General features: G+C 51.2%; 1 protein-coding gene across 1 annotated transcript in view; it reads right to left on the bottom strand.

Annotated features, from left to right (window-relative positions):
• The window catches only part of LLGL1 (LLGL scribble cell polarity complex component 1), a 128296-nt gene that overhangs the window by 16642 nt on the left and 87755 nt on the right, over window positions 1-23899 (bottom strand). The window contains 8 exon segments of the mRNA XM_060260682.1: window positions 38-321; window positions 3614-3767; window positions 5725-5878; window positions 9060-9352; window positions 11366-11470; window positions 14111-14247; window positions 14250-14263; window positions 20114-20181. Of these exon segments, the coding sequence (XP_060116665.1) occupies window positions 38-321; window positions 3614-3767; window positions 5725-5878; window positions 9060-9352; window positions 11366-11470; window positions 14111-14247; window positions 14250-14263; window positions 20114-20181 (1209 nt within the window).

The raw sequence follows: 23899 nt of genomic DNA, 5'->3' as shown, positions 1-23899 counted from the left end.
GGGTGAAAAGAAGGGCCTAAATATCAGAAGAGATTACCTTGAACTGTTCCTCAGAAGCGATGAGCACCGAATGGCTACCCTGCATGTCAGGGGCTTTGGCCAAGTCCCGGGACACCTCATACGGTTCCGGCAGAGGGTTGCCCCGCCCGTCGAGGACAGCGATGGACACCACTGGCGCCCGGTGCATCAGCTGGATCTCCTTGCCCAAAACTGCCTCAACGGAGCGCTCCGAAAACTTCTCCTGGGACGGGACTTCCAGGGCGTACGCAAACACAGAGCCAGAGTTGGTGCCGGCCCACATCGTGGGTCCATGGTGTGCGGCTATGGAGGAGACAGGAGGGGGGAACGCCGTTAGATGTGGGGGGGACTCCATTAATTCATTAACAAGGAAGAGATGGAGCATTTCAAGAGCTCTGGGGATGCCTACTTATCCTTTACAGCTCTACAAATCCTGCATCATAGAAACAGAGAATCATAAGAGTTGGAAGGGACCTCCAGGGACATCTAGTCCAACCCCCTGCGCAATACAGGAAACTCACAAACACCTCCCCCTGCATTCCCAGGATCTTCATTGCTGTCAGATGGCCATCTAGCCTCTGTTTAAAAACCTCCAAGGAAGGAGAGCCCACCACCTCCCAAGGAGGAAGCCTGTTCCACTGAGGAACCACTCTAACGGTCAGGAAGTTCTTCCTAATGTTGAGCCAGAAACTCTTTTGATTTAATTTCAACCCACTGGTTCTGGTCCTACCTTCTGGGGCCACAGAAAACAATTCCACACCATCCTCTACATGACAGCCCTTCAAATACTTGAAGATGGTGATCGTATCACCTCCCAGCCGCCTCCTCTCCAGGCTAAACATCCCCAGCTCCTTCAACATTTCCTCATAGGATTTGGTCTCCAGACCCCTCACCATCTTCGTCGCCCTCCTCTGGACCCGGTCCAGCTTGTCTATATCCTTCTTAAAATGTGGTGTCCAAAACTGAACACAAGACTCCAGCTGAGGTCTTACCAGAGCAGAGTAAAGCGATACCATCACATCACGTGATCTGGACACTATACTTCTGTTGATACAGCCCAAAATTGCATTTGCCATTTTAGCCACCGCATCACACTGTTGACTCATGTTCAGCATATGATCTACTAAGACCCCTACATCCTTTTTGCACAAACTACTGCTAAGACAAGTCTCCCCCATCCTATAACTATGCATGGGATTTTTCCTACCAAAATGCAGAACTTTACATTTATCCATGTTAAAATTCATCCAAGAAACTCAGTCATCCATCCATCCATCCACCTACCTACCTACCTATCTTCCTCCTTCACTCTTCCTCCCTCCCTCCTTTTCTTTCTCTTTCTCTCTCTCTCCCTCCCTCCTTCTCTCTCTGTTTCCTTCTTTCTTCCTTTTCTCTCTCTCTTTCTTCCTTCCTTCCTCCCTCCCTCCCTTCCTTTTCTTTTTTTCTTTCTCCCTCTTTTTCTTTCTTCCTCCTTCTCTCTTTCTTTCACAATATTCCTTTCTTCCAGAGACTGGAGATTACAAACGTAATGCAAAGCCATACAACCTAATACAAGTGTGCCAGGCTTGGTCTGAAAAGACCTGGGTTCGAATTCCCCTCTGCCACGAACCTCACTCGGTGAGGTAAAGGCATTTGTCTCTTTAAAACATTTCTCCAAGCCAAGCCAGCCAGCAGCCTGGAGAATGCATTTAAAGTTAAAGTTGCTTTCTTTCTACCTCCACTTTCTTTCCATCTCTTCCCTCCTTCCTTCCCCATCTATTTCCCTCCCTCCCTCGTGGCTCTCAGACATCTGACGTTTATTCTACGCGGCTCTTACGTTAAGCAAGTTTGGTTGTCCCTGCTACAAACAAAGTCAGCATGGTAACTAAAATCGTGCCCTTCCTGAATTAGTGCCAAGAGTTATCCTCTTTGTATCCCTCTTGCCACAGCTTCTTTGCTGTAGCCTTATCCCCTGCCTTGAACGCATCCCTGCTTAGCTCATCTTGCTCTCTGCACGCTTATCCGAGGAACTAATTATTGAAGCTGTTTCTGCCGACCAAAGGCAGTCGCTAACAAAGCACAGATAACCACCTGGACTCTAAGATGTGGGGGGCAGTGGGTCCCGCCAAAAGTTGTAGTTGCTTTGCACTTGAAATATAACGGTTAGGGCGAGGGGATAAATAGAGAGCCACTGAGCTAAGATGGGGAGGGACGGTGGCTCAGGGGTAGAGCATCTGCTTGGGAAGCAGAAGGTCCCAGGTTCAATCCCTGGCATCTCCAAAAAGGGTCCAGGCAAGTAGGCGTGAAAATCCTCAGCTTGAGACCCCAGAGAGCTGCTGCCAGACTGAGAAGACAATACTGACTTTGATGGACCAAGGGTCTGATTCAGTAGAAGGCAGCTTCATATATGAGGGAGGGACGGTGGCTCAGTGGTAGAGCATCTGCTTGGGAAGCAGAAGGTCCCAGGTTCAATCCCCGGCATCTCCAAAAAGGGTCCAGGCAAGTAGGGGTGAAAATCCTCAGCTTGAGACCCCGGAGAGCTGCTGCCAGTCTGAGAAGACAATACTGACTTTGATGGACCAAGGGTCTGATTCAGTAGAAGGCAGCTTCATATATGAGGGAGGGACGGTGGCTCAGTGGTAGAGCATCTGCTTGGGAAGCAGAAGGTCCCAGGTTCAATCCCCGGCATCTCCAAAAAGGGTCCAGGCAAGTAGGGGTGAAAATCCTCAGCTTGAGACCCTGGAGAGCCGCTGCCAGTCTGAGAAGACAATACTGACTTTGATGGACCAAGGGTCTGATTCAGTAGAAGGCAGCTTCATATATGAGGGAGGGACGGTGGCTCAGTGGTAGAGCATCTGCTTGGGAAGCAGAAGGTCCCAGGTTCAATCCCCGGCATCTCCAAAAAGGGTCCAGGCAAGTAGGGGTGAAAATCCTCAGCTTGAGACCCCGGAGAGCTGCTGCCAGACTGAGAAGACAATACTGACTTTGATGGACCAAGGGTCTGATTCAGTAGAAGGCAGCTTCATATATGAGGGAGGGACGGTGGCTCAGTGGTAGAGCATCTGCTTGGGAAGCAGAAGGTCCCAGGTTCAATCCCCGGCATCTCCAAAAAGGGTCCAGGCAAGTAGGGGTGAAAATCCTCAGCTTGAGACCCCGGAGAGCTGCTGCCAGTCTGAGAAGACAATACTGACTTTGATGGACCAAGGGTCTGATTCAGTAGAAGGCAGCTTCATATATGAGGGAGGGACGGTGGCTCAGTGGTAGAGCATCTGCTTGGGAAGCAGAAGGTCCCAGGTTCAATCCCCGGCATCTCCAAAAAGGGTCCAGGCAAGTAGGGGTGAAAATCCTCAGCTTGAGACCCTGGAGAGCCGCTGCCAGTCTGAGTAGACAATACTGACTTTGATGGACCAAGGGTCTGATTCAGTATAAGGCAGCTTCATATGTTCATATGTCAGTCTTAGCAAAGATGCTGTACTGCCTTGCGATACCTGGAATAAACTACTGAATTATTGGACTGTGTCATTCCTTGACTCGAGGTCCTGACAATTAGAGGCGCTTCCCCACCCCCGCCCCGCATTTCAAAGGCAACCCCCCCTTCCTCCCCTGCACCCTTTACCGTCTCGAAGGAAGGTGTCAGCGAAGCAGAGACAGCGAACCACCCCCGAGAGAGAGTCGTCAGCCGACCGGGGCTCGATCCGCCGTTGCACAGGGGTCATCTCCACCTCGTGGGGGCCAGCCTGTTCAGCGAGCTGGGCGTTAGCCTCCTGAACCTGGTGGAAGGAAAGAGGGAGGGGTGTTTCGAGGATCAAGACAACTGCTGTCATCATCCACCCCAAATACAACAAGAAGAAGACTGCCAATTTATACCCCGCCTTCTCTCTGAATCAGAGACTCAGATTGACTTACAATCTCCTATATCTTCTCCCCCCACAACAGACACCCTGTGAGGTGGGTGGGGCTGAGAGGGCTCTCCCAGAAGCTGCCCTTTCAAGGACAACTCCTTCGAGAGCTCTGGCTGACCCAAGGCCATTCCAGCAGGTGCAAGCGGAGGAGTGAAGAATCAAACCCGGTTCTCCCAGATAAGCTCTGGCTGACCCAAAGCCATTCCAGCAGCTGCAAGTGGAGGAGTGGAGAATCAAACCCGGTTCTCCCAGATAAGAGAGCTATGGCTGACCCAAGGCTATTCCAGCAGCTGCAAGTGGAGGAGTGGGGAATCAAACCCGGTTCTCCCAGATAAGAGAGCTATGGCTGACCCAAGGCTATTCCAGCAGCTGCAAGTGGAGGAGTGGGGAATCAAACCCGGTTCTCCCAGATAAGAGAGCTCTGGCTGACCCAAGGCTATTCCAGCAGCTGCAAGTGGAGGAGTGGGGAACCAAACCCGGTTCTCCCAGATAAGGGAGCTCTGGCTGACCCAAGGCTATTCCAGCAGCTGCAAGTGGAGGAGTGGGGAATCAAACCCGGTTTTCCCAGATAAGAGAGCTCTGGCTGACCCAAGGCCATTCCAGCAGCTGCAAGTGGAGGAGTGGGGAATCAAACCCGGTTCTCCCAGATAAGAGAGCTCTGGCTGACCCAAGGCCATTCCAGCAGCTGCAAGTGGAGGAGTGGGGAATCAAACCCGGTTCTCCCAGATAAGAGAGCTATGGCTGACCCAAGGCCATTCCAGCAGGTGCAAGTGGAGGAGTGGAGAATCATACCCGGTTCTCCCAGATAAGAGTCCACACACACAACCACTACACCAAAATGGCTCTCTTGCTAAAAGCGAGAATTCCCTCTGCTTTCCGGACATACATAACCAGGGTTTTGTTCATCTCTCCCATCCCCCAAACCTGTAGCTTTGGGAACACACAGAATTGTAAGAGTGGAAGGGACCTCCAGGGTCATCCAGTACAACCCCCTGCACAATGCAGGAAATGCACAAATATCTCCCCCCTAAGTTCACAGGATCCACATTGCTGTCAGATGGCCATCGAGCCTTTGTTGAAAAACCTCCAAGGAAGGAGAGCCCACCACCTCCCAAATGAAGAACCTCCCTAACTTTCAGGAAGTTCTTCCTAACATTTAGGAAGGTTCAAAGGTTCATTTCCTGTCTATGTATCACGACCCTGGTATTTGCTGGAGGCGCCTCATCCAAATGCTAGCCAGGACAGATCCTGCTTAGCTTTCAAGACTTGATGAGGTCGGACTAGCCTGGGCTGTCCAGCTGTTTCCCAAATCTCCAAGCCACGAGCTGCCCCTGCAAAGCTCTCAGATCCTCTACCTCAGTGTTTCCCATCTGCAGTGTTACAACCCGGCATCAGGCCACGCAAGCCTCAATGCCGGGTTGTCAGTGGCAGCCCGACTGCCCCTCCCCTCTTGTGCTCCAGCCCCTGCCCACCACGTCACCAACTGTGGCACTCTCTGAACGTCCTCCAAGTGGAGGATGCTCAGGGAGTGCTACAGAGACCGCGCGCTGGCCAGAAGCCCTCCCCCGTCCCTCTCTGATGTTTAGAAAGACATCAGAGAGGGGCAGGGAAAGCTCCTGGCCAGCACACAGTCTCTATATCGCTCCCTGAGCATCTTCCGCCCAGACCATGGGGAAAAACCAGGCCATGGGGTTGGGGGTGGGGGGGAGAAAGTTTGGGAAACCCTGCTCTACCCTCATACTTGGTTCAGGGCACTTTGGGAGCAAGGACTTGAACCCAGAGCCCCTTGGCAGCAAGCCGTGGCAGGTCACACGGTTCAGCCTACCTTGCTGGAAGGACTGCTGACGTTCACCCTCTTCTTGCCGGAGACCCTGCTCTTCCGGATCCGGCGGAAGGACTGGCGCAGAGACTTCTTCAGCGACTTCACCCGGGAGAGGGGCCCCTCCATGGCAAGGGAGTCGTTGGGATGCAACGTGCATCTACACACACACACACACACAAATCAATGATCACTAAACCGCCCCGCCCATCTTGCCAGGATGGAGCCCTGGTAGAACCAGAGCCACTGGGAGCAAGAAGGAGAGATTCCCGGTACTACACATGTCCTCTTACCTGGGGGGGGGGGGACAACTCCCAACCTGACAGGACAATAACGACTTCTGGGCAGGGCTTTTTTGTAGCAGGAACTCCTTTGCATACTAGGCCCCACCCCGCTGATGTAGCCAATCCTCCTGGAGCTTAAAGAAGGCCCTGCACTAAGAGCCCTGTAAGCTCTTGGAGGACTGGCTACATCAGAGAGGCGTGGCCTAACATGCAAAGGAGTTCCTGCTACAAGAAAAGCCGTGTCACTGGTAGGATCCAGCCGAAAGGTCACTCAGAGAAGCCCAAAGCCGGAAGAGCCACCTGCCACTGTTCATTCCCTGACAATTTCTATTTATTTAAGGCACATTGCTGCAGAACATGGAGTCTCTACTAAGCCCAGGGCTTTTTTTTGTAGGTGGAACTCTTTTGCATATTAGGCCACACACCCCTGATGGAGCCAATCCTTCTGGAGTTTACAGTAGGCCCCGGAAGAAGAGCCCTGTAAGCTCTTGGAGGATTGGCTGCGTTAGGGGGGCGTGGCCTAATATGCAAAGGAGCTCCTGCTTCTGTGTTTGGCTGAGGCTTGGCCTATCCTGCTCTCCCTAGCTTACTCCCCTCAAAATCCAGTCACACGGAGTTTCATTGCTTTGGATTGGAGAAAGCCAACAGAATGCCAGAACAAAAAGCAAGGGTGTTGAACTCATTTGTTATGAGGGCCAAATCGGACATTAATGAGACCTTGTCGGGCCGGGCCATGTCGAGCTGGGCCATGTGTGTACCTATTTAAAATTAGGTAGCAGAGATATAAACTTTATAAAAGACACAGATATAAAACAATTAAATATTTTTTTAAAAAAAACCCCTTAAAACATGAACACTCGTTGGTCTTAAAGGTGCTTTCTTTGTCTTTCTCCCATAGGGTCCAGGGAATTGGGCAAAGGAAGCTCTGGCTCTTTCCCTCCCTCCCCAGAGAACCAGGAGGGGGAGGAGCCTCAGCCAATGGAGAAAATTGAGGTTTTGCTCTGTCGCTCCTGTGTGATTGAGCAAGCCTGGCAAAGCAAGCTGCGATGCAGAAGGAAGCAAGAGAGGGGGAGAATAATAATAATAATAATAATAAATTTATTCTTATATCCCGCCCTCCCCCGCCAAAGGCGGGCTCAGGGCGGCTCCCCTGAGGAAGCAGATAAGAGCCAGTTGCTCAGGGGTCTGATAGGAGCCCTCCAGGGGCCTGATTTGGCCCCCAGGCTGCATGTTTGACACCCCTGCCCTAAAGGAACAGTAACCATCTCCTGCTCACTGCCAACTCATCTAGATCCCCCTCTGCAACAAGGTGGTTATCCCTGCACTCCTCTGCTCCGCCAGGGGTACAGCTAAGGCAAAAAAAAAAATGATACCCCCAGGGGTGGAATTCTAGCAGGAGCTCCTTTGCATATTAGGCCACGCCCCCCTGATGTAGCCAATCCTCCAAGAGCTTACAGGGCTCTTTGTACAGGGCCTACTGTAAGCTCCAAGATGATTGGCTACATCGGGGGGTGTGGCCTAATATGCAAAGGAGCTCCTGCCAGAATCCCACCCCCGGATACCCCTTTCTCCATCAGACAGTAGGGTGGGGTAAAACCAGCGGTGCTTGCAAGACACCAGCCAAGCCGAGGAGCTAATGATCGCGTTACAAGCCTCTTCCCAGAGAGCTCCCTGCCCCACTAAAATCCAGTTTTGCGAGGTTATCAGTCCCTTGTCAAAAGTGCTGAGGCTCCACACAGCAAGGAAAGACGGAGCACAATATCTGTCGACCAACATTCAGAGAGCTACTTCACACTCGCCTGACACCTCACAATCCACCCTCTGGCTCACTCATCTTATGCCCTTCTCATGCCTCCTAGTACCCCCAACCTGGCCTATGCCTATCAAACACCCATTTCACACCTCCCAGTCCCTCCTACCTGTCCCTTGTTTGACTTACGCCCATTTACACCCACCAGTCTCCCCAGCCTGCACTTGGGTCTTACACCTTTCAGTTCCCCCTTCCTGGCCCGTGCTCATATTACATCTCCTGGTACCCCCCTACCAACCTGGGCTCAGTATTATGGCCATCTCATGCCAAAAGGTGACGAACATATGGAATTCACTGCCACAGGAGGTGGTGGTGGCTGCAAGCATAGTCAGCTTCAAGAGGGAATTGGATCAACATCTGGAACAGAGGTTCATCAGTGGCTATTAGCCACAGCATACTGATGGAACTCTCTGTCTGGGGCAGTGATGCTCTTTCTTGGTGCTGGGGGGGGGGACAGTGGGAGGGGTTCTAGCATCCTGGCCCCACTGATGGTGCCTGGGGTTCTTTTGGCCACTGTGTGACACAGAGTGTTGAACTGGATGGGCCACTGGCCTGATCCAACATGGCTTCTCTTATGTTCTTATGTCTGGGGCAGTGATGGTCTGCATTCTTGGTGCTTGGGGGGGGGGGCAACAGTGGGAGGGCTTCTGGTGTCCTGGCCCCACTGGTGGACCTCCTGATGGCACTTGGGTTTTGGCCACTGTGTGACACAGAGTGTTGGACTGGATGGGCCACAGGCCTGATCCAACATGGCTTCTCTTATGTTCTTATGTCTGGGGCAGTGATGCTCTGTCTTCTTGATGCTTGGGGGGTGCAAGAATGGGAGGGCTTCTAGTGTCCTGGCCCCACTGGTGGACCTCCTGATGGCACTTGGGTTTTGGCCACTGTGTGACACAGTGTTGGACTGGATGGGCCATTGGCCTGATCCAACATGGCTTCTCTTAGGTTCTTATGTCTGAGGCAGTGATGCTCTGTGTTCTTGGTGTTTGGGGGAGGACAACACTGGGAGGGCTTCTAGTGTCCTGGCTCCACTGATGGACCTCCTGATGGCACCAGAGTGTTGGACAGGATGGGCCATTGGCTTGATCCAACATGGCTTCTCTTACGCTCTCTGAAGCCCCATGACCTGGCTTGCACTTTTCTTACACTTCCACGTACCTCCTTCCCTTGCCCACATTTGCCTTCTTACACCTCTCAGTCTCCCCTACCGGGCCCACGACTGTCTCTCTTCCCCTAGCTCCCCCTACCTGGCCAGCACAGGATTCCGCCGGTAGTAATCGTACAGCCCGAAGCCGTGACTGGTCCCAAAAGCCACCAGGTTCCACTCCGAGTGCAGCGTGACGGCAGTGACGGCCGCGGGGGGCATGCACTGCACGAGGGCTGTGGGCTGGAAGCCCTGGGCGAAGGGCAGGGCACCATTCTTGGGCGTGAGCCGGTCGTGGCCCTTCCAGGTGAAGCCCTCGCGGTCCTGGAGGAGATCCACCAAGGCCACGTTGATCAGATGCTCCGACTTCTCGTCGTTCAGTTCCATGACCAGGACCTGCCGCGAGAAAGAGGAGGGCCCGGACTCAGGATCAGAGACCACTGAGATCTCCTTCCTTGCTTTGCCTGGGAAGGGCGCAGGTGGCACCGTTTGGACAGAGCAGGCCTTTTTCTTGTAGCAGGAAGTCCTTTGCATATTAGGCCACACCCCACTGAAGTAGCCAATCCTTCAAGAGCTTACGGGGCTCTTCGTACAGGGCCTATTGTAAGCTCCAGGAGGATTGGCTGTTTGGACAGAGCAGGGCTTTTTCTTGTAGCAGGAACTCCTTTGCATATTAGGCCACACCCCACTGAAGTAGCCAATCCTTCAAGCGCTTACAGGGCTCTTCGTACAGGGCCTATTGTAAGCTCCAGGAGGACTGGCTGTTTGGACAGAGCAGGGCTTTTTCTTGTAGCAGGAAGTCCTTTGCATATTAGGCCACACCCCACTGAAGTAGCCAATCCTTCAAGCGCTTACAGGGCTCTTCGTACAGGGCCTATTGTAAGCTCCAGGAGGACTGGCTGTTTGGACAGAGCAGGGCTTTTTCTTGTAGCAGGAAGTCCTTTGCATATTAGGCCACACCCCACTGAAGTAGCCAATCCTTCAAGAGCTTACAGGGCTCTTCGTACAGGGCCTATTGTAAGCTCCAGGAGGATTGGCTGTTTGGACAGAGCAGGGCTTTTTCTAGTAGCAGGAAGTCCTTTGCATATTAGGCCACACCCCACTGAAGTAGCCAATCCTTCAAGAGCTTACAGGGCTCTTCGTACAGGGCCTATTGTAAGCTCCAGGAGGATTGGCTGTTTGGACAGAGCAGGGCTTTTTCTTGTAGCAGGAAGTCCTTTGCATATTAGGCCACACCCCACTGAAGTAGCCAATCCTTCAAGAGCTTACAGGGCTCCTCATACAGGGCTTATTGTAAGCTCCAGGAGGATTGGCTACATCAAGGGGGAGTGGCCTAATATGCAAAGGAGCTCCTGCTACAGAAAAAGCCCTGGGACAGAGCATGATAGAAGAAAGTTCTTCAGGACAGCCACAAACACTTTTGCAACAGAATATAATTTGCTTGCTGAAATGGTTGTACCGTTTCTTTCCAGATTCAAGGACGGTAATAATAACACGTCAAAAGCTCTTTATCTTGCAGCTCTTTAGCTTGGAGAAATGTCGACTGCGGGGCGACACGATCAAGGTTGACAAGATTATGCAGGGGATAGAGAAGGTAGAGAAAGAAGGACTTTTCTCCCTTTCTCACAATACGAGGATTCGTGGACACTCCATGAAATTGCTGAGCAGTCGGGTTAGAATGGATAAAAGGAAGTATTTCTTCGCCCAAAGGGTGATTAACACGTGGAATTCACTGCCACAGGAGGTGATGGTGGCTACAAGCATAGCCAGCTTCAAGAGGGGATTGGATAAACATATGGAGCAGAGGCCCACCAGAGGCTATTAGCCACAGTGTATTGTTGGAACTCTCTGTCTGGGGCAGTGATACTCTGTATTCTTGGTGCTTGGGGGGGCCACAGTGGGAGGGCTTCTAGTGCCCTGGCCCCACTGGTGGACCTCCTGATGGCGCCTGGTTTTTTGGGGTACTGTGTGACACAGTGTTGGACTGGATGGGCCATTGGCCTGATCCAACATGGCTTCTCTTATGTTCTTATGTGACACAGAGTGTTGGACTGGATGGGCCATTGGCCTGATCTAACATGGCTTCTCTTATGTTCTTACAACCCACTCAGAGTTCTGCGCCCCCTGCACTTGGTTACACCCAAGCCTCGTTAGCCTGGTTTCGTTCATCCCTCGCTAGCCTCATTCCTCCACCCACCTCTGAATTGCCTCCCCCTTCCTACTGCTGGAATGCAGATAGCAATTTCCTTGGGGCAGGGACCTGCTTTCCTTTGCCAGCAACGCACAAACAACTGACGGGCTCGTTCAATTAATGACCTACCCCGAGCCCTTGGGACAGGGCGGGAAACGAGCGTCAATCAAGAGCGAGTGGGAAGCAAATTAATCCCGCTCTGCTGACGCAGACAGTACCTGTCCTGCCGTGCCAGCTGCCACCATCTTCGCAGTGTATTTGCAGAGAACGATCTTCTGGATTCCCAGCCGGGGATCGTCGCTGTAGGGGTCGAAGCAACCAACCTGGGTGGAGCAGAGAGGTTTGGGGAGGCGGGGAATGGGGGAGACAGAGGCGGCATTTTAGTGTGGCTGATTGGCGCATTTGGCTCAAAGATACTCTGAGAAAAAGATGCTCTTTCTAAGCCAAAGCCAGTGGTGTAGGCCAGGGGTGTCAAACATGCGGTCCGGGGGCTGAATCAGGCCCCCAGAGGCCTCCTATCAGGCCCCCGAGCAACTGGCTGTCACCTGCTTCCTTCTCCCTCTCTCTTGCTTCCTTCTGCATCTCAGCTTGCTTTGCCAGGCTCTCTCAATCGCACAGCAGCGCTACAGAGCAAAACCTCTGTTTTCTCCATTGGCTGAGGCTCCTCCCTTGGGGAGGCAGGGGAGGAGGGAGAGTTTGCTTTGCCAGGCTCTCTCAATTTCACAGCAGAGCTACTGAGCCAAGCCTCTCTTCCTTCTATTGGCTGAGGCTTCTCCCCCTCCTGGTCCCCTGGCGAAGGAAGAAAAAGAGCCAGAGCTTCCTTTGCGCAGTTCCCTGGATCCCATAGGAGAGGTACTAAGAAGGCACCTTTAAGACCAACGAGTGCTAATTTTTAAGGTTTTTTTTTTTTAACCTAATCTTAAATAGGTACACATATGGCCCAGCCCAATAAAGTCTCCTTTATGCCAGATTCGGCCCTCATAACGAAAGAGTTTGACACCCCTGGTGTAGACTGTGGGCCAACTCCCCAGCAAGAGCAGCCCGGGACTTTGCAGGACCCCGGGGAGTGCTGGGAAAACACATCATCAGGGCTTTTTTTTTTGTAGCAGGAACGCCTTTGCCTATTAGGCCACACCCCCTGATGTAGCCAATCCTTCAAGAGCTTACAGGGCTCTTCTTTCAGGGCTTACTGTAAGCTCTTGGATAATTGGCTACATCAGGGGTGTGTGGCCTAATATGCGAAGGCGTTCCTGCTACAAAAAAAAGTGGTGCCAGTGTTCCCGCTAAGCTGAGTTAGTGTGAGCTGGCTCACAGTTTTTTACCCTCTGGCTCACGCATTTTTGTCTCCGCTCAGGAAAGATGGCCCCGGAGCGAACTAATGTATGCAGCAGCGCACAACTTGAATGCCAGTAGCTCACAAAGTAGAATTCTTGCTCCCAAGACATCACAGCTTACAGGGAGTACTGATCCAGACGGCATGATGTCACTTCCCGTGTGACCCCCGGAGCCACAGCATTGCGGAGCGAGGTTCTGGGATTCAGCCGTGTCGCTCCTAATGCAATGATGTCACTTCCAGGGTCGTGGCAGAAGTGAGGCCACTGGAGAAACGCAGGGCTCTTTTTCTAGCAGGAGCTCCTCTGCATATTAGGCCACGCCCCCCTGATGTAGCCAATCCTCCCGGAGCTTACAGTAGGCCCTGTACGAAGAGCCCAGTAAGCTCTTGGAGGATTGGCTACATCAGGGGGCGTGGCCTAAGATGCAGAGACGCTCCTGCTAGAAAATGAGCTCTGAGCTCAGGAATGGCAAACTGAATTTTCCCATGACTACGCTGAGCGCCCCGTCTGCTGCCGCCATCTACGCCACTCTCGCAGCGCCACCGAGATATCTACCACCTCCTCGCCAGAACAATCTCAGGCTTCAGTTTCCCTTTTTAAAAGGAATTAAGACAAAGAATCTTTCCTGTTCCAAATCTGCAAGGACTCCTTTTCTCCACACGGTGGCCCCACTGAGACATGCACGACCAAGGGAGAGAGACACCTACGCCTCTAAGCCCGTAAACAAGGGCGGGGAACTAGATCGGAAACGGACAAGTGTGGAGACCTCATTAGAATACCAGCAGTCGGGAGGTGGGGACAGGCTTTATTCAGTCCCCTTCCAGTAGGGGTCAGTTGTCAGAGGTTGCTGTGACTTCCAGGTGTGCACACACGCAAGAATATGGAAAGGGACAAGTGAAGGAGAGAAGCCGCGTGTGTTCCCAGCAATGGGCAAAGGCGTATCCTTAGGGGAGGGACGGTGGCTCAGTGGTAGAGCATCTGCTTGGTAAGTCCCAGGTTCAATGCCCGGCATCTCCAACTAAAAAGGGTCCAGGCAAATAGGCGTGAATAACCTCAGCTTGAGACCCTGGAGAGCCATAAATGGGGCTGTGGCTCAGTGGTAGAGCATCTGCTTGGTAAGCAGAAGGTCCCAGGTTCAATCCCCGGCATCTCCAACTAAAAAGGGTCCAGGCAAGTAGGCGTGAAAAACCTCAGCTTGAGACCTGGAGAGCCACTGCCAGTCTGAGGAGACAATACTTTGATGGACCAAGGGTCTGATTCAGTAGAAGGCAACTTCAGGTGTTCATATGAGCATAGGGAGGGACGGTGCTCAGTGAGAGCATCTGCTTGGAAAGCAGAAGGTCCCAGGTTCAATCCCCAGCATCTCCAACTAAAAAGGATCCAGGCGTGAAAAACCTCAGCTTGAGACCCTGGAGAGCCGCTGCCAGTCTGAGTGGACAAGACTGACTTTGATGGACCGAGGGTCTGATTCAGTATAAGGCAGCTTCGTATGCTCATATGTACCTACAGAGCTGCATTGACTGACTGACTGACTGACAAAAGTCACAGAGCAACCCCAGCACTAGTTGAAGCCCCTTTTGCCCGTTCCCCACCCCCACTTTCCAGAGCAAAAGACACAAGGTCCGGTACCTTCCGGAACGGAGGCCATTCCTCGTCACCAGACTGATTCAGGCTGTCGTTGTGCTCACAGTCGGTCTGGAAAATGTGGGCCGTGCCAAGTTTGTACAAGGGCTTGAGGGACACCCCTGAGGCATCCCAGAAGCGACTGTCCCGTCCTCATGGCTGCAACGGTAAGAACAAGCTGTTACGTCAACGCACAGAGGGTCACTCTGATACCTTCTCTTTTGCCACAGAGGAGGAGAAGGAGATTGGCTTTAAACCCTGTCCTTATCTCAAGAGTCTCCGCTCAGCGTACAATTTCCTTCCCTTCCTCTCCCCACAACAGACACCCTTGTGAGGTAGGTGAGGCTGAGAGAGCTCTGAGAAAACTGCTCTTGAGAGAACAGCTCTGAAAAGAATTGTGACTGACCCAAGGTCACCCAGCTGGCTGCATGTGGAGGAAGAGTAGGGAATCAAACCCAGTTCTCCCGGATCAGAGCGTGCTCTTAAGCACTGCATCAGACTGGCTCTTGCTCGTGTAAGACGTGGGCCAGCGATTTCCCCCAACATCTCTTCAGGATGACTCCAAACTACCACACACCCCTGTTCTCTCTGTGCCACTTTGAAATGGATGTTTGACTTCAAGCGGGCATGTTCAGAACTCACACGTCAATCAATCAACGTTTTATTATATCCCGCCCTCCCGCCGAAGCAGGCTCAGGCGGCTAACAACATCAAATACAGTAAAGTATACAATAAATATTTAAAAACAGTAGTTAATTCAAACAGTTTAATTTAAATTCCTAAAATTAACATTCTGGTGCTATTTCGGCAGGATGGTGAAAATCGCTTAGGCGCGTCCCTCTGCCGACGTGTTCCACTGTTGTCCAAAACCTTTTTTTTTTAATGAATGGCGGAGACCATTTTAACTAGTCATTCATCATATTTCCCCCCCGCACCTCTACCCTCCTCTACTTTAGCCTCACAACATCCTGCAAGGTAGTGAGAGGCAGCCCCAAGCTTCAGGGCACCGTGAGGATTCAAACCCGGCTCTCCAGGCCTAGTGTGACCAAAAAATGTGACGATTTGTGATCAGCATAAGGGTAACTTTTGCAGCCGAATGCAAAAAAAAAAAAAAATGGGTAGTGCTTTTTGCAGTTTTCTTGCAAAAGCCCGGCTATGAAACCCAAGGGGAGCCACAGAGACAGGCAACACTGCGTGGCAATTAAGAGCATCAGATGAGCATCTGGGAGATGCAGGTTCGAATCCCCATTCTACTCTGGAAGCTTGCTGGGTGATCTTGAGCCAGTCACACGCTCCCTTCCTCACCTCACGGGGTTGTGGGAAACAAGAGTGGCATAAATAAATCATCTGAAACCTGCAAGTCGCTTTTAAAAAAAACCCAAGTAACAGTCGCAGAGGACAATTCACACACGGACAATTTTTCCAGTTGCTAAGCCTGAAGGGTGACCGAGAATCAGAACTCAAGACGGAGCGAGGCAAACGAAGAGGCAGGGTTATGGGAACAAACACTCCATTCTCAACATTGGGCACTGGCGGCCAGGAGCTCGAAAAGCCCCCCTTCGAAAGTGCCTTAAAATAGACCCTGTCACGGCTTTTTTTGTAGCAGGATCTCCTTTGCGTATTAGGCCGCACCCCCTGATGTAGCCAATCCTCCACGAGCTTACAGGGCTCTGAGTACAGGGCTCCCTGTAAGCTCCAAGAGGATTGGCTACATCAAGGATGTATGCAGGGCGTTTTTTGTCGCAGGAGCTCCTTTGCATATTAGGCCACACGCCCTTGCTGTAGCCCAGGGTTTCCCAGACTTCTTTCCCGTGGCCCGGTTATTTTTACACTTCTCCTTCGTGGCCCACTAAAATTCAGGGGTGGAGCCAAGAGACTTTGGGGGTAGAGCCGGAAGACAGGAATTATGTCACTTCCTGTGGTGTCACTTCCAGGTCAAGGGCCAAGTGACGTCACTTCCAGGGCACACTGAACCAAAACTCCACCAAAACCAAAACCCCACCTTTTCCTGTGATGTCACTTCCAGGGCACTCCCCCCAAACCTGCCTCTTCTTCTGAAGTAACTTCGTTTTCAGAAAAATGTCTCTGAAACTCATGCTGAGCCAAAATGGGGGTGGAAAGTGGGTGGTCTGCAACTTTTTCATACATTCCCAGGGTCCTCTCTTTCCACCCTCACATCTGCATGCACCTATCAGTTTGTGTGTTCTTCTCCAGCTTGCAAGCACTCCTAATGCCCATGTTCAATTGCCTGCACCACCTACACTCCCCTTCCTCAATAGCACTGGCCAGTGTATGCAATTGGAAGTGCTGTTGCCGTTGCCATTGCCGTTAGGAATGCCAGTGCTGTGCCCTGGCAGCTGCTGTACCTCAAAATATGCTGACACATTTAGTAGGCCCTTCCTTCAGCTGCTACTACTGGAACCCTTCCTCAAGCTACAACCAAGCTTTCTTGGTTTCAAGAAAATCTTTTGATATCTATTTTTCATACTTTTCCTTGACTGAAACACTGGGAAATTGCTTTGAAATTACTGCAATCAATGAATTAATTTCAAGTTATATAAAGTTAATACAAGCTTTTCTGCAGTTATCCCAAAAAGGATATTTATGAGGGGATTGCTGCTTTTTACTGGCTGTGTTTCCCATGCCTTTAAAAGCAACCTGTTGTGCAGATATTTAGCCAGTGAATTTCATGCTTTTTAATATCTACAGGAGGAGTTTAATTTTGGTGTCAGACTGCTGTTAAAAGCAGGACCAGTAAAATGCTGCCAAGTTCATAGTACCATCACTTCCATTGCTGTTGAGATATACAGCAGTAATCTCCAATAATCTCTTTCTGCCCCACACCTCTAACTCTCACTCACTCACACAGAAATCTCATAGAAAGGCCAGCTGGCTACAACTGGGGGTGCCAGTTTTTCATTGACAGAGCTCCTATGTCTGTAACAACAGTATGATGAACAGAAAAGGTTCATCCAGTAAAAATGGAAGGAAAGAAAGAAAGAAAGCAAAAGAATGAAATGGAAGGAAAGGAAAGGAAAGGAAAGGAAAGGAAAGGAAAGGAAAGGAAAGGAAAGGAAAGGAAAGGAAAGGAAAGGAAAGGAAAGGAAAGGAAAGGAAAGGAAAGGAAAGGAAAGGAAAGGAAAGGAAAGGAAAGGAAAGGAAAGGAAAGGAAAGGAAAGGAAAGGAAAGGAAAGGAAGACATGGAAAGAAAGAACATAAGAGAAGCCATGTTGGATCAGACCAGTGGACCATCCAGTCCAAAATTTTCTCACACAATGCCCCAAAAGCACCAGAATGTTCACCAGTGGGGCCAGGGCACTAGAAGCCCTCCCACTGTTGCTTACCCCCACCCCCAGCACCAAGAATACAGACAGAGGATCCCTTGCAGACGGAAAAAGAAAGAATGGGGGACAAAGGGGAAAAAGCCTTCCTCACCATCAGATGACCCCAGCCAGCAACAATTCTGCCCAGGGGTCGTTTGGTAAAAAAAAAGCTATTGGAATGCCCGCCCCTTCTGGCTGAAAAAACATCCCCCCTTTTTTGCCACCCAGGGCTCCTGGGGGAATCTCCCCAAAAGAACATACTGCAAGGCACATGAAAGCTCATACCTTGAAGAACACTTCATGGATCTAAAGTGCCAGTGGACACCAGCTTTTCTCTCAAACACTGGGAGGGGGAAGAAGGAAGGAGAGGCAGCCCAGCTCCTCTCTGCACAACACAGACGGGGGAAGGAAGGAAACCAAATGGAGCTCAGGCTTTGCAGCCTGTGTCAGTCTTCAAGGCTGGCTTTTTTCTGCACAACAGAGAGACGGGGGAAGGAAGGAAGCCAAATGGAGTGCAGGTTTTGCAGCCTGTGCCAGTCTTCAAGGCTGGCTTTTCTCTGCACAACAGAGAGACGGGGGAAGGAAGGAAGCCAAATGGAGCTCAGGCTTTGCAGCCTGTGTCAGTCTTCAAGGCTGGCTTTTCTCTGCACAACAGAGAGACGGGGGAAGGAAGGAAGCCAAATGGAGCTCAGGCTTTGCAGCCTGTGTCAGTCTTCAAGGCTGGCTTTTCTCTGCACAACAGAGAGACGGGGGAAGGAAGGAAACCAAATGGAGCTCAGGCTTTGCAGCCTGTGTCAGTCTTCAAGGCTGGCTTTTTTCTGCACAACAGAGAGACGGGGGAAGGAAGGAAGCCAAATGGAGTGCAGGTTTTGCAGCCTGTGCCAGTCTTCAAGGCTGGCTTTTCTCTGCACAACAGAGAGACGGGGGAAGGAAGGAAGCCAAATGGAGCTCAGGCTTTGCAGCCTGTGTCAGTCTTCAAGGCTGGCTTTTCTCTGCACAACAGAGAGACGGGGGAAGGAAGGAAGCCAAATGAGAGCTCAGGCTTTGCAGCCTGTGTCAGTCTTCAAGGCTAGCTTTTCTCTGCACAACAGAGAGATGGTGGAAGGAAGGAAGCAGAGCAGAGGTCATGCTTTGCTGGGGGCGGGGCTAGCTTTGACTTTTCTCGTGACCCGGTAGTGAGGCTTCCATGGCCCGGGTACCAGGTCCCGACCCTGCAAATGGGAAACAGTGCTGTAGCCCAATCCTCCAAGAGCTTACTGTAGACCCTGTACTAAGAGCCCCATAAGCTCCAGGAGGATTGGCTACATCGGGGGGGGTGCGGCCTAATATACAAAGGAGTTCCTGCTACAAAAAAGGCCCTGGACCCCATTGCTCTCATAGCAGGAGGTCCAAGTGCAAAGCTTGCCGGGCAGAATTGGAGTCCTGTCTGAGGCTGCCCATGGAGAAGAAGGCAGGGGATGTTTAAGAGAGCCATTACGCCAGCTGTCACAACGCCAGCCTCGTTTTGCAAAGAACTCTTTCCTCTCATGAGAACATCTACCAAGGCGCTCTGTCCGGAGATGCAGGCTCAAAACAGATGCAGGGTTTGGGGTGTTATGAAGGGATCCTTCCCCCTGCCCAGAGTGTGGCAGAAGCTCGTGAGAAAGCCTTCCCACAGAAAAAAAAACCCACGTTAATTGAACTTCTAACGACGTCCACGTAAGTCTCTCCCCGGGAAGGATTTGGCCGTCTACTTCAGGCGTTCTCCTCCCCGCTGCCACCCCTCCGGCGTGAACATCTGCTGTCCCCGGCTGCGCTCTCCAAGGAGATGGAGAGCCAAATTAAACCCATAAAGCGCTCGGCTTTGAGCAGTTTGGACGTTGCCAGGAGTGAAAACAACAGAAGAGAAAATGAGGTGTGTGGGGGGGGGGGGAGGACAGGCAGGGAAAAACGGGGGGGGGGGGTTAGAGTCGGGGTTGTCTAGTCGCTGGAAGCAGATTAATCGATTAGGAACACAGGCTGACCAAAAGGATCCTTCCAACTCATGAAGAAAGATTTTTTTTAAATTGAATTTTTTAGAACAAGTATTTATAATTAAAGAGTGCCAGTTTCATAGGGGCACTTCTCTCCTACGCTAGAATGGAGAGGAGAAGCGCTCTTTCCAAGCAGATGGATATGTGACTGAAAAATTAAGAAGGTTTTGTTTTCTCATGAGGTAATTTAAACTGGATTTCTAAACAGAAAAGCCCTTAAAGGTTCTCCCTACATGTCAAGCAAGGTGCTCCGTCTGTGATAATTTTGGGGTCCTCTTTCCATTATTTTTCCAGCCCAATAAAATTTCAGACATTTATACCTCACTTTTCTCGCTTAAAGAAGTTCACAATAATTCTCCTCTTGTCCAACTTTATCCTCAAGACCACCTTGTGAGGTAGGTTAGTCCAAGAGTGCATGACCATTCCAAAGTCACCCAGCAAGCTTTTGTGTCAGAGAGAGGAGATTCGAACCCGGCTCTTCCCGGATCCTGGCCCCACGCTCTAACCCGCTATGGTACACTGGTGACACCCTTAATATCACATGCAAAAATACACTTTGTATGCCAAACTCTACATCTCACTCTAAGTAACAGTTAGGTCACATGCGCAAGACTCGAACTCACCTCCCCCGCCTCCCCAAGACAGCATGGAACCAAAACTGCCCCATAACTCACCCGGTCAAGAGAAGCCCCCTCTGCGTTGGTTCCTGCGCCAGATTTCTTCCCCCAGTGATGGGCCAGTTCTGTTAAAGGGGGGGAAAACGACTCTTAGAGTAGGGTTGCCAATCTCCAGTTGGGGTCAGGGGATCCCCAGGTTGAAGCCCCTCCCCCTGCTTCAGAGCTCTCAGAAAGCAGGGAGGGGCAGGGAATAGCTGCTGGGTGCACAATTATACCCTATGGAGACCCGTCCCCATTGGGCATAATGGTGAATCAATTAGTGGTTATCGGAAGCTGTTGGAAGAGGGGCTGTTTTTTGAGGTGGAGGAACCAAACTGCAGCACAGCTGCTGGTGCTGCTTCTAAATAAATAAAAAAAGTTACAAAAAGATTGGGCCAAGGGGTCGAATTCTATGAGCCCCAAAAGAAGATGCCACTATCCATTATTTCTAATGGAGGGCAAGCATTTAAAAGGAACGCAGTCCTTTTAAGTGCCACGGCAGCTCACCCGGAATTTAGAATCATGGTTGCAAGAGACCTCCAGGGTCATCTACAACCCCCTGCACAATGCAGGAACTTCACAAATACCTCCCCCAAAATTCACAGGATCTTCATTGCTGTCAGATGGCCATCTAGCCTCTGTTTAAAAACCCCCAAGGAAGGAGAGCCCACCACCTCCCGAGGAAGCCTGTTCCACTGAGGAACTGCTCTAAACTCACAAATCCCTCCCCCTAAATTCACAGGATCTTCATTGCTGTCAGATGGCCATCTAGCCTCTGTTGAAAAACCGCCAAGGAAGGAGAGCCCACCACCTCCCAAGGAGGAAGCCTCTTCCACTGAGGAACCGCTCTAAACTCACAAATCCCTCCCCCTAAATTCACAGGATCTTCATTGCTGTCAGATGGCCATCTAGCCTCTGTTCAAAAACCTTCAGGGAAGGAGAGCCCACCACCTCCCGAGGAGGAAGCCTGTTCCACTGAGGAACTGCTCTAAACTCACAAACACCTCCCCCTAAATTCACAGGATCTTCATTGCTGTCAGATGGCCATCTAGCCTCTGTTGAAAAACCGCCAAGGAAGGAGAGCTCACCACCTCCCAAGGAGGAAGCCTGTTCCACTGAGGAACCGCTCTAACGGTCAGGAAGTTCTTCCTGATGTTGAGCCGGAAACTTTTCTGATTTAATTTCAACTTTTCTGATTTAATTTCTGATTTAATTTCTGGTCCTACCTTATGGAGCCACAGAAAACAGGCGGCTGAGAGGTGATCTGATTATCATCTTCAAGGACTTGAAGGGCTGTCCTATAGAGGATGGTGCAGAATTGCTTTCTGTGGCCCCAGAAGGTAGGACCAGAACTAATGGGTTAAAATTAAATCAAAAGAGTTTCCAGCTCAACATTAGGAAGAACTTCCTGACCGTTAGAGCAGTTCCTCAGTAGAACAGGCTTCCTCCTTGGGATGTGGTGGGCTCTCCTTCCTTGGAGGTTTTTAAACAGAGGCTAGATGGCCCTCTGACAGCGATGAAGTTCCTGTGAATTTGGAGGGGGTATTTGTGGGTTTCCTGCATTGTGCAGGGGGTTGGACTAGATGACCCTGGAGGTCCCTTCCAACTCTATGATTCTATGATTCCTCTCCAGGGTAATCATACCCCAGCTCCTCCTTCAACCTTTCTTCACAGAACTTGGTCTCCAGACCCCTCAATTCCTTCAGAGTTCCCTCTCCTGCTAGAGAATGAAACATTATGAAGACGAAAGTTTATCTGGGACAAACCTACACCAAGGGAGCACTTTTGGTGCACTAAATTCCCACACGCCTCAATCCTAACTGCTCCATAAATACTGCCTTTGAGTTTCCCTCCGCCTTCCAAGATAATCTCTTTGGCTCGGCCTATCTAGTTATCATTCACATTTTTTATTCCACCCTTCCCCCGGGGAGCCGGGGCTGGAGTACACGGTTGTCCCTCCCTTGCTGCGTCCTCACAACAACCTCGTGACGTAGGAGAGGCGGAAAGCGAGGGAAGACGCCCATGGTTATGCAGCCAAATTCACCACCCAACAGAGACTCGAACGTGGACTTCTGAGGTCCTGTTTGTACCACGTCCCCCCACCTTGAAGGCGTCCAAACAAGCTGAAGGGCAGTAGATTAACGATGGACAAAGGGAAACACTTTATACCGGGGGTGGCCAACGGTAGCTCTCCAGATGTTTTTTGGCCTACAACGCCCATCAGCCCCAGCCGGCATGGCCAATGGCTGGGGCTGATGGGAGTTGTAGGCAAAAAAAACATCTGGAGAGCTACCGTTGGCCACCCCTGCTTTACACAGTAAGTGATTAAAAATGTGGGATTCACTGCAAGAGGATGTAGCGATGGCCAGAGAAACGACAATCACCGCTTTGGGGGTCAGGAAGAAGAAGCGGCGTAGGCAGGCTACTAATGGGGCTTCCTTATCAGGAGCACATTCAGCCTGTGCTGAGAGCGCTGCACTGGCTGCCTGGTGCGTACCGAATTTGGGGAGGGATGGTGGCTCAGTGGTAGAGCATCTGCTTGGGAAGCAGAAGGTCCCAGGTTCAATCCCCAGCATCTCCAAAAAAGGGTCCAGGCAAATAGGTGTGAAAAACCTCAGCTTGAGACCCTGGAGAGCCGCTGCCAGTCTGAGAAGACAATACTGACTTTGATGGACCGTGGGTCTGATTCAGTATAAGGCAGCTTCATATGTTCATATGAATCCGTTTCAAGGTCCTGGCATTAACCTTCAAAGCCCTATACGGCCTAGGACCTACCTATCCGCGGGACCGCCTTGCCCCACACGTTCCCCAGAGAGCACTTCGATCAAGCTCTCCAAATCTTTTGGCTGTCCCTGGGCTAAAAGAGGCTAGGCTTAATTCCACCAGAGCAAGAGCCTTCTCGGTGTTGGCCCCAGTACTCTGGAACACCCTCCCAGAAGGCATCAGGGCCCTGCGGGATTTATCGCAGTTCCACAGGGCCTACAAGACTGAACTGTTTTGGATGGCTTATAACGTCTAATGGGAGAAGACCGCCACCACACCTGCATCCATCGCGCTTTTATTACTAGCTGCCCAGGATCTGTGCGCCTGAGAAAGAAAATCCGCCTGAAGTAGCACCATGGCCATTTATCTGCTTGTTTTAATGTTTTAATCTTGTTTTTGTTTGCTGTCTATTTTACGCTGTTAGCCGCCTTGAGTCTGTACAGAATGGGCGGGATATAAATCTAACTTAAATAAAATTAAATTAAAAATAAAAGAAGAAAATTGGATTTATACCCTGCCCTTCTATCTGAATCTCAGAGCGGCTCACAATCTCCGTTACCTTCCTCTCCCACAACAGACGCTCTGTGAGGCGGGTGGGGCTGAGAGAGCTCTCCCAGAAGCTGCCCTTTCAAGGACAACTCCTGCCAGAGCTACAGCTGACCCAAGGCAATTACAGCAGCTGCAAGTGGGGGAGTGGGGAATCAAACCTGGTTCTCCCAGATAAGAGAGCTATGGCTGACCCAAGGCCATTCCAGCAGCTGCAAGGGGAGGAGGGGGGAATCAAACCCGGTTCTCCCAGATAAGAGAGCTATGGCTGACCCAAGGCCATGCCAGCAGGTGCAAGCGGAGGAGTGGGGAATCAAACCTGGTTCTCCCAGATAAGAGAGCTATGGCTGACCCAAGGCCATTCCAGCAGCTGCAAGTGGAGGAGTGGGGAATCAAACCTGGTTCTCCCAGATAAGAGAGCTATGGCTGACCCAAGGCCATTCCAGCAGCTGCAAGGGGAGGAGGGGGGAATCAAACCCGGTTCTCCCAGATAAG

The sequence above is a fragment of the Heteronotia binoei genome, chromosome 20, assembly GCF_032191835.1.
Source record: "Heteronotia binoei isolate CCM8104 ecotype False Entrance Well chromosome 20, APGP_CSIRO_Hbin_v1, whole genome shotgun sequence".
NCBI classification, from domain to species: Eukaryota; Metazoa; Chordata; class Lepidosauria; order Squamata; family Gekkonidae; genus Heteronotia; species Heteronotia binoei.
This window is presented reverse-complemented; position numbering and strand designations above follow the sequence as displayed.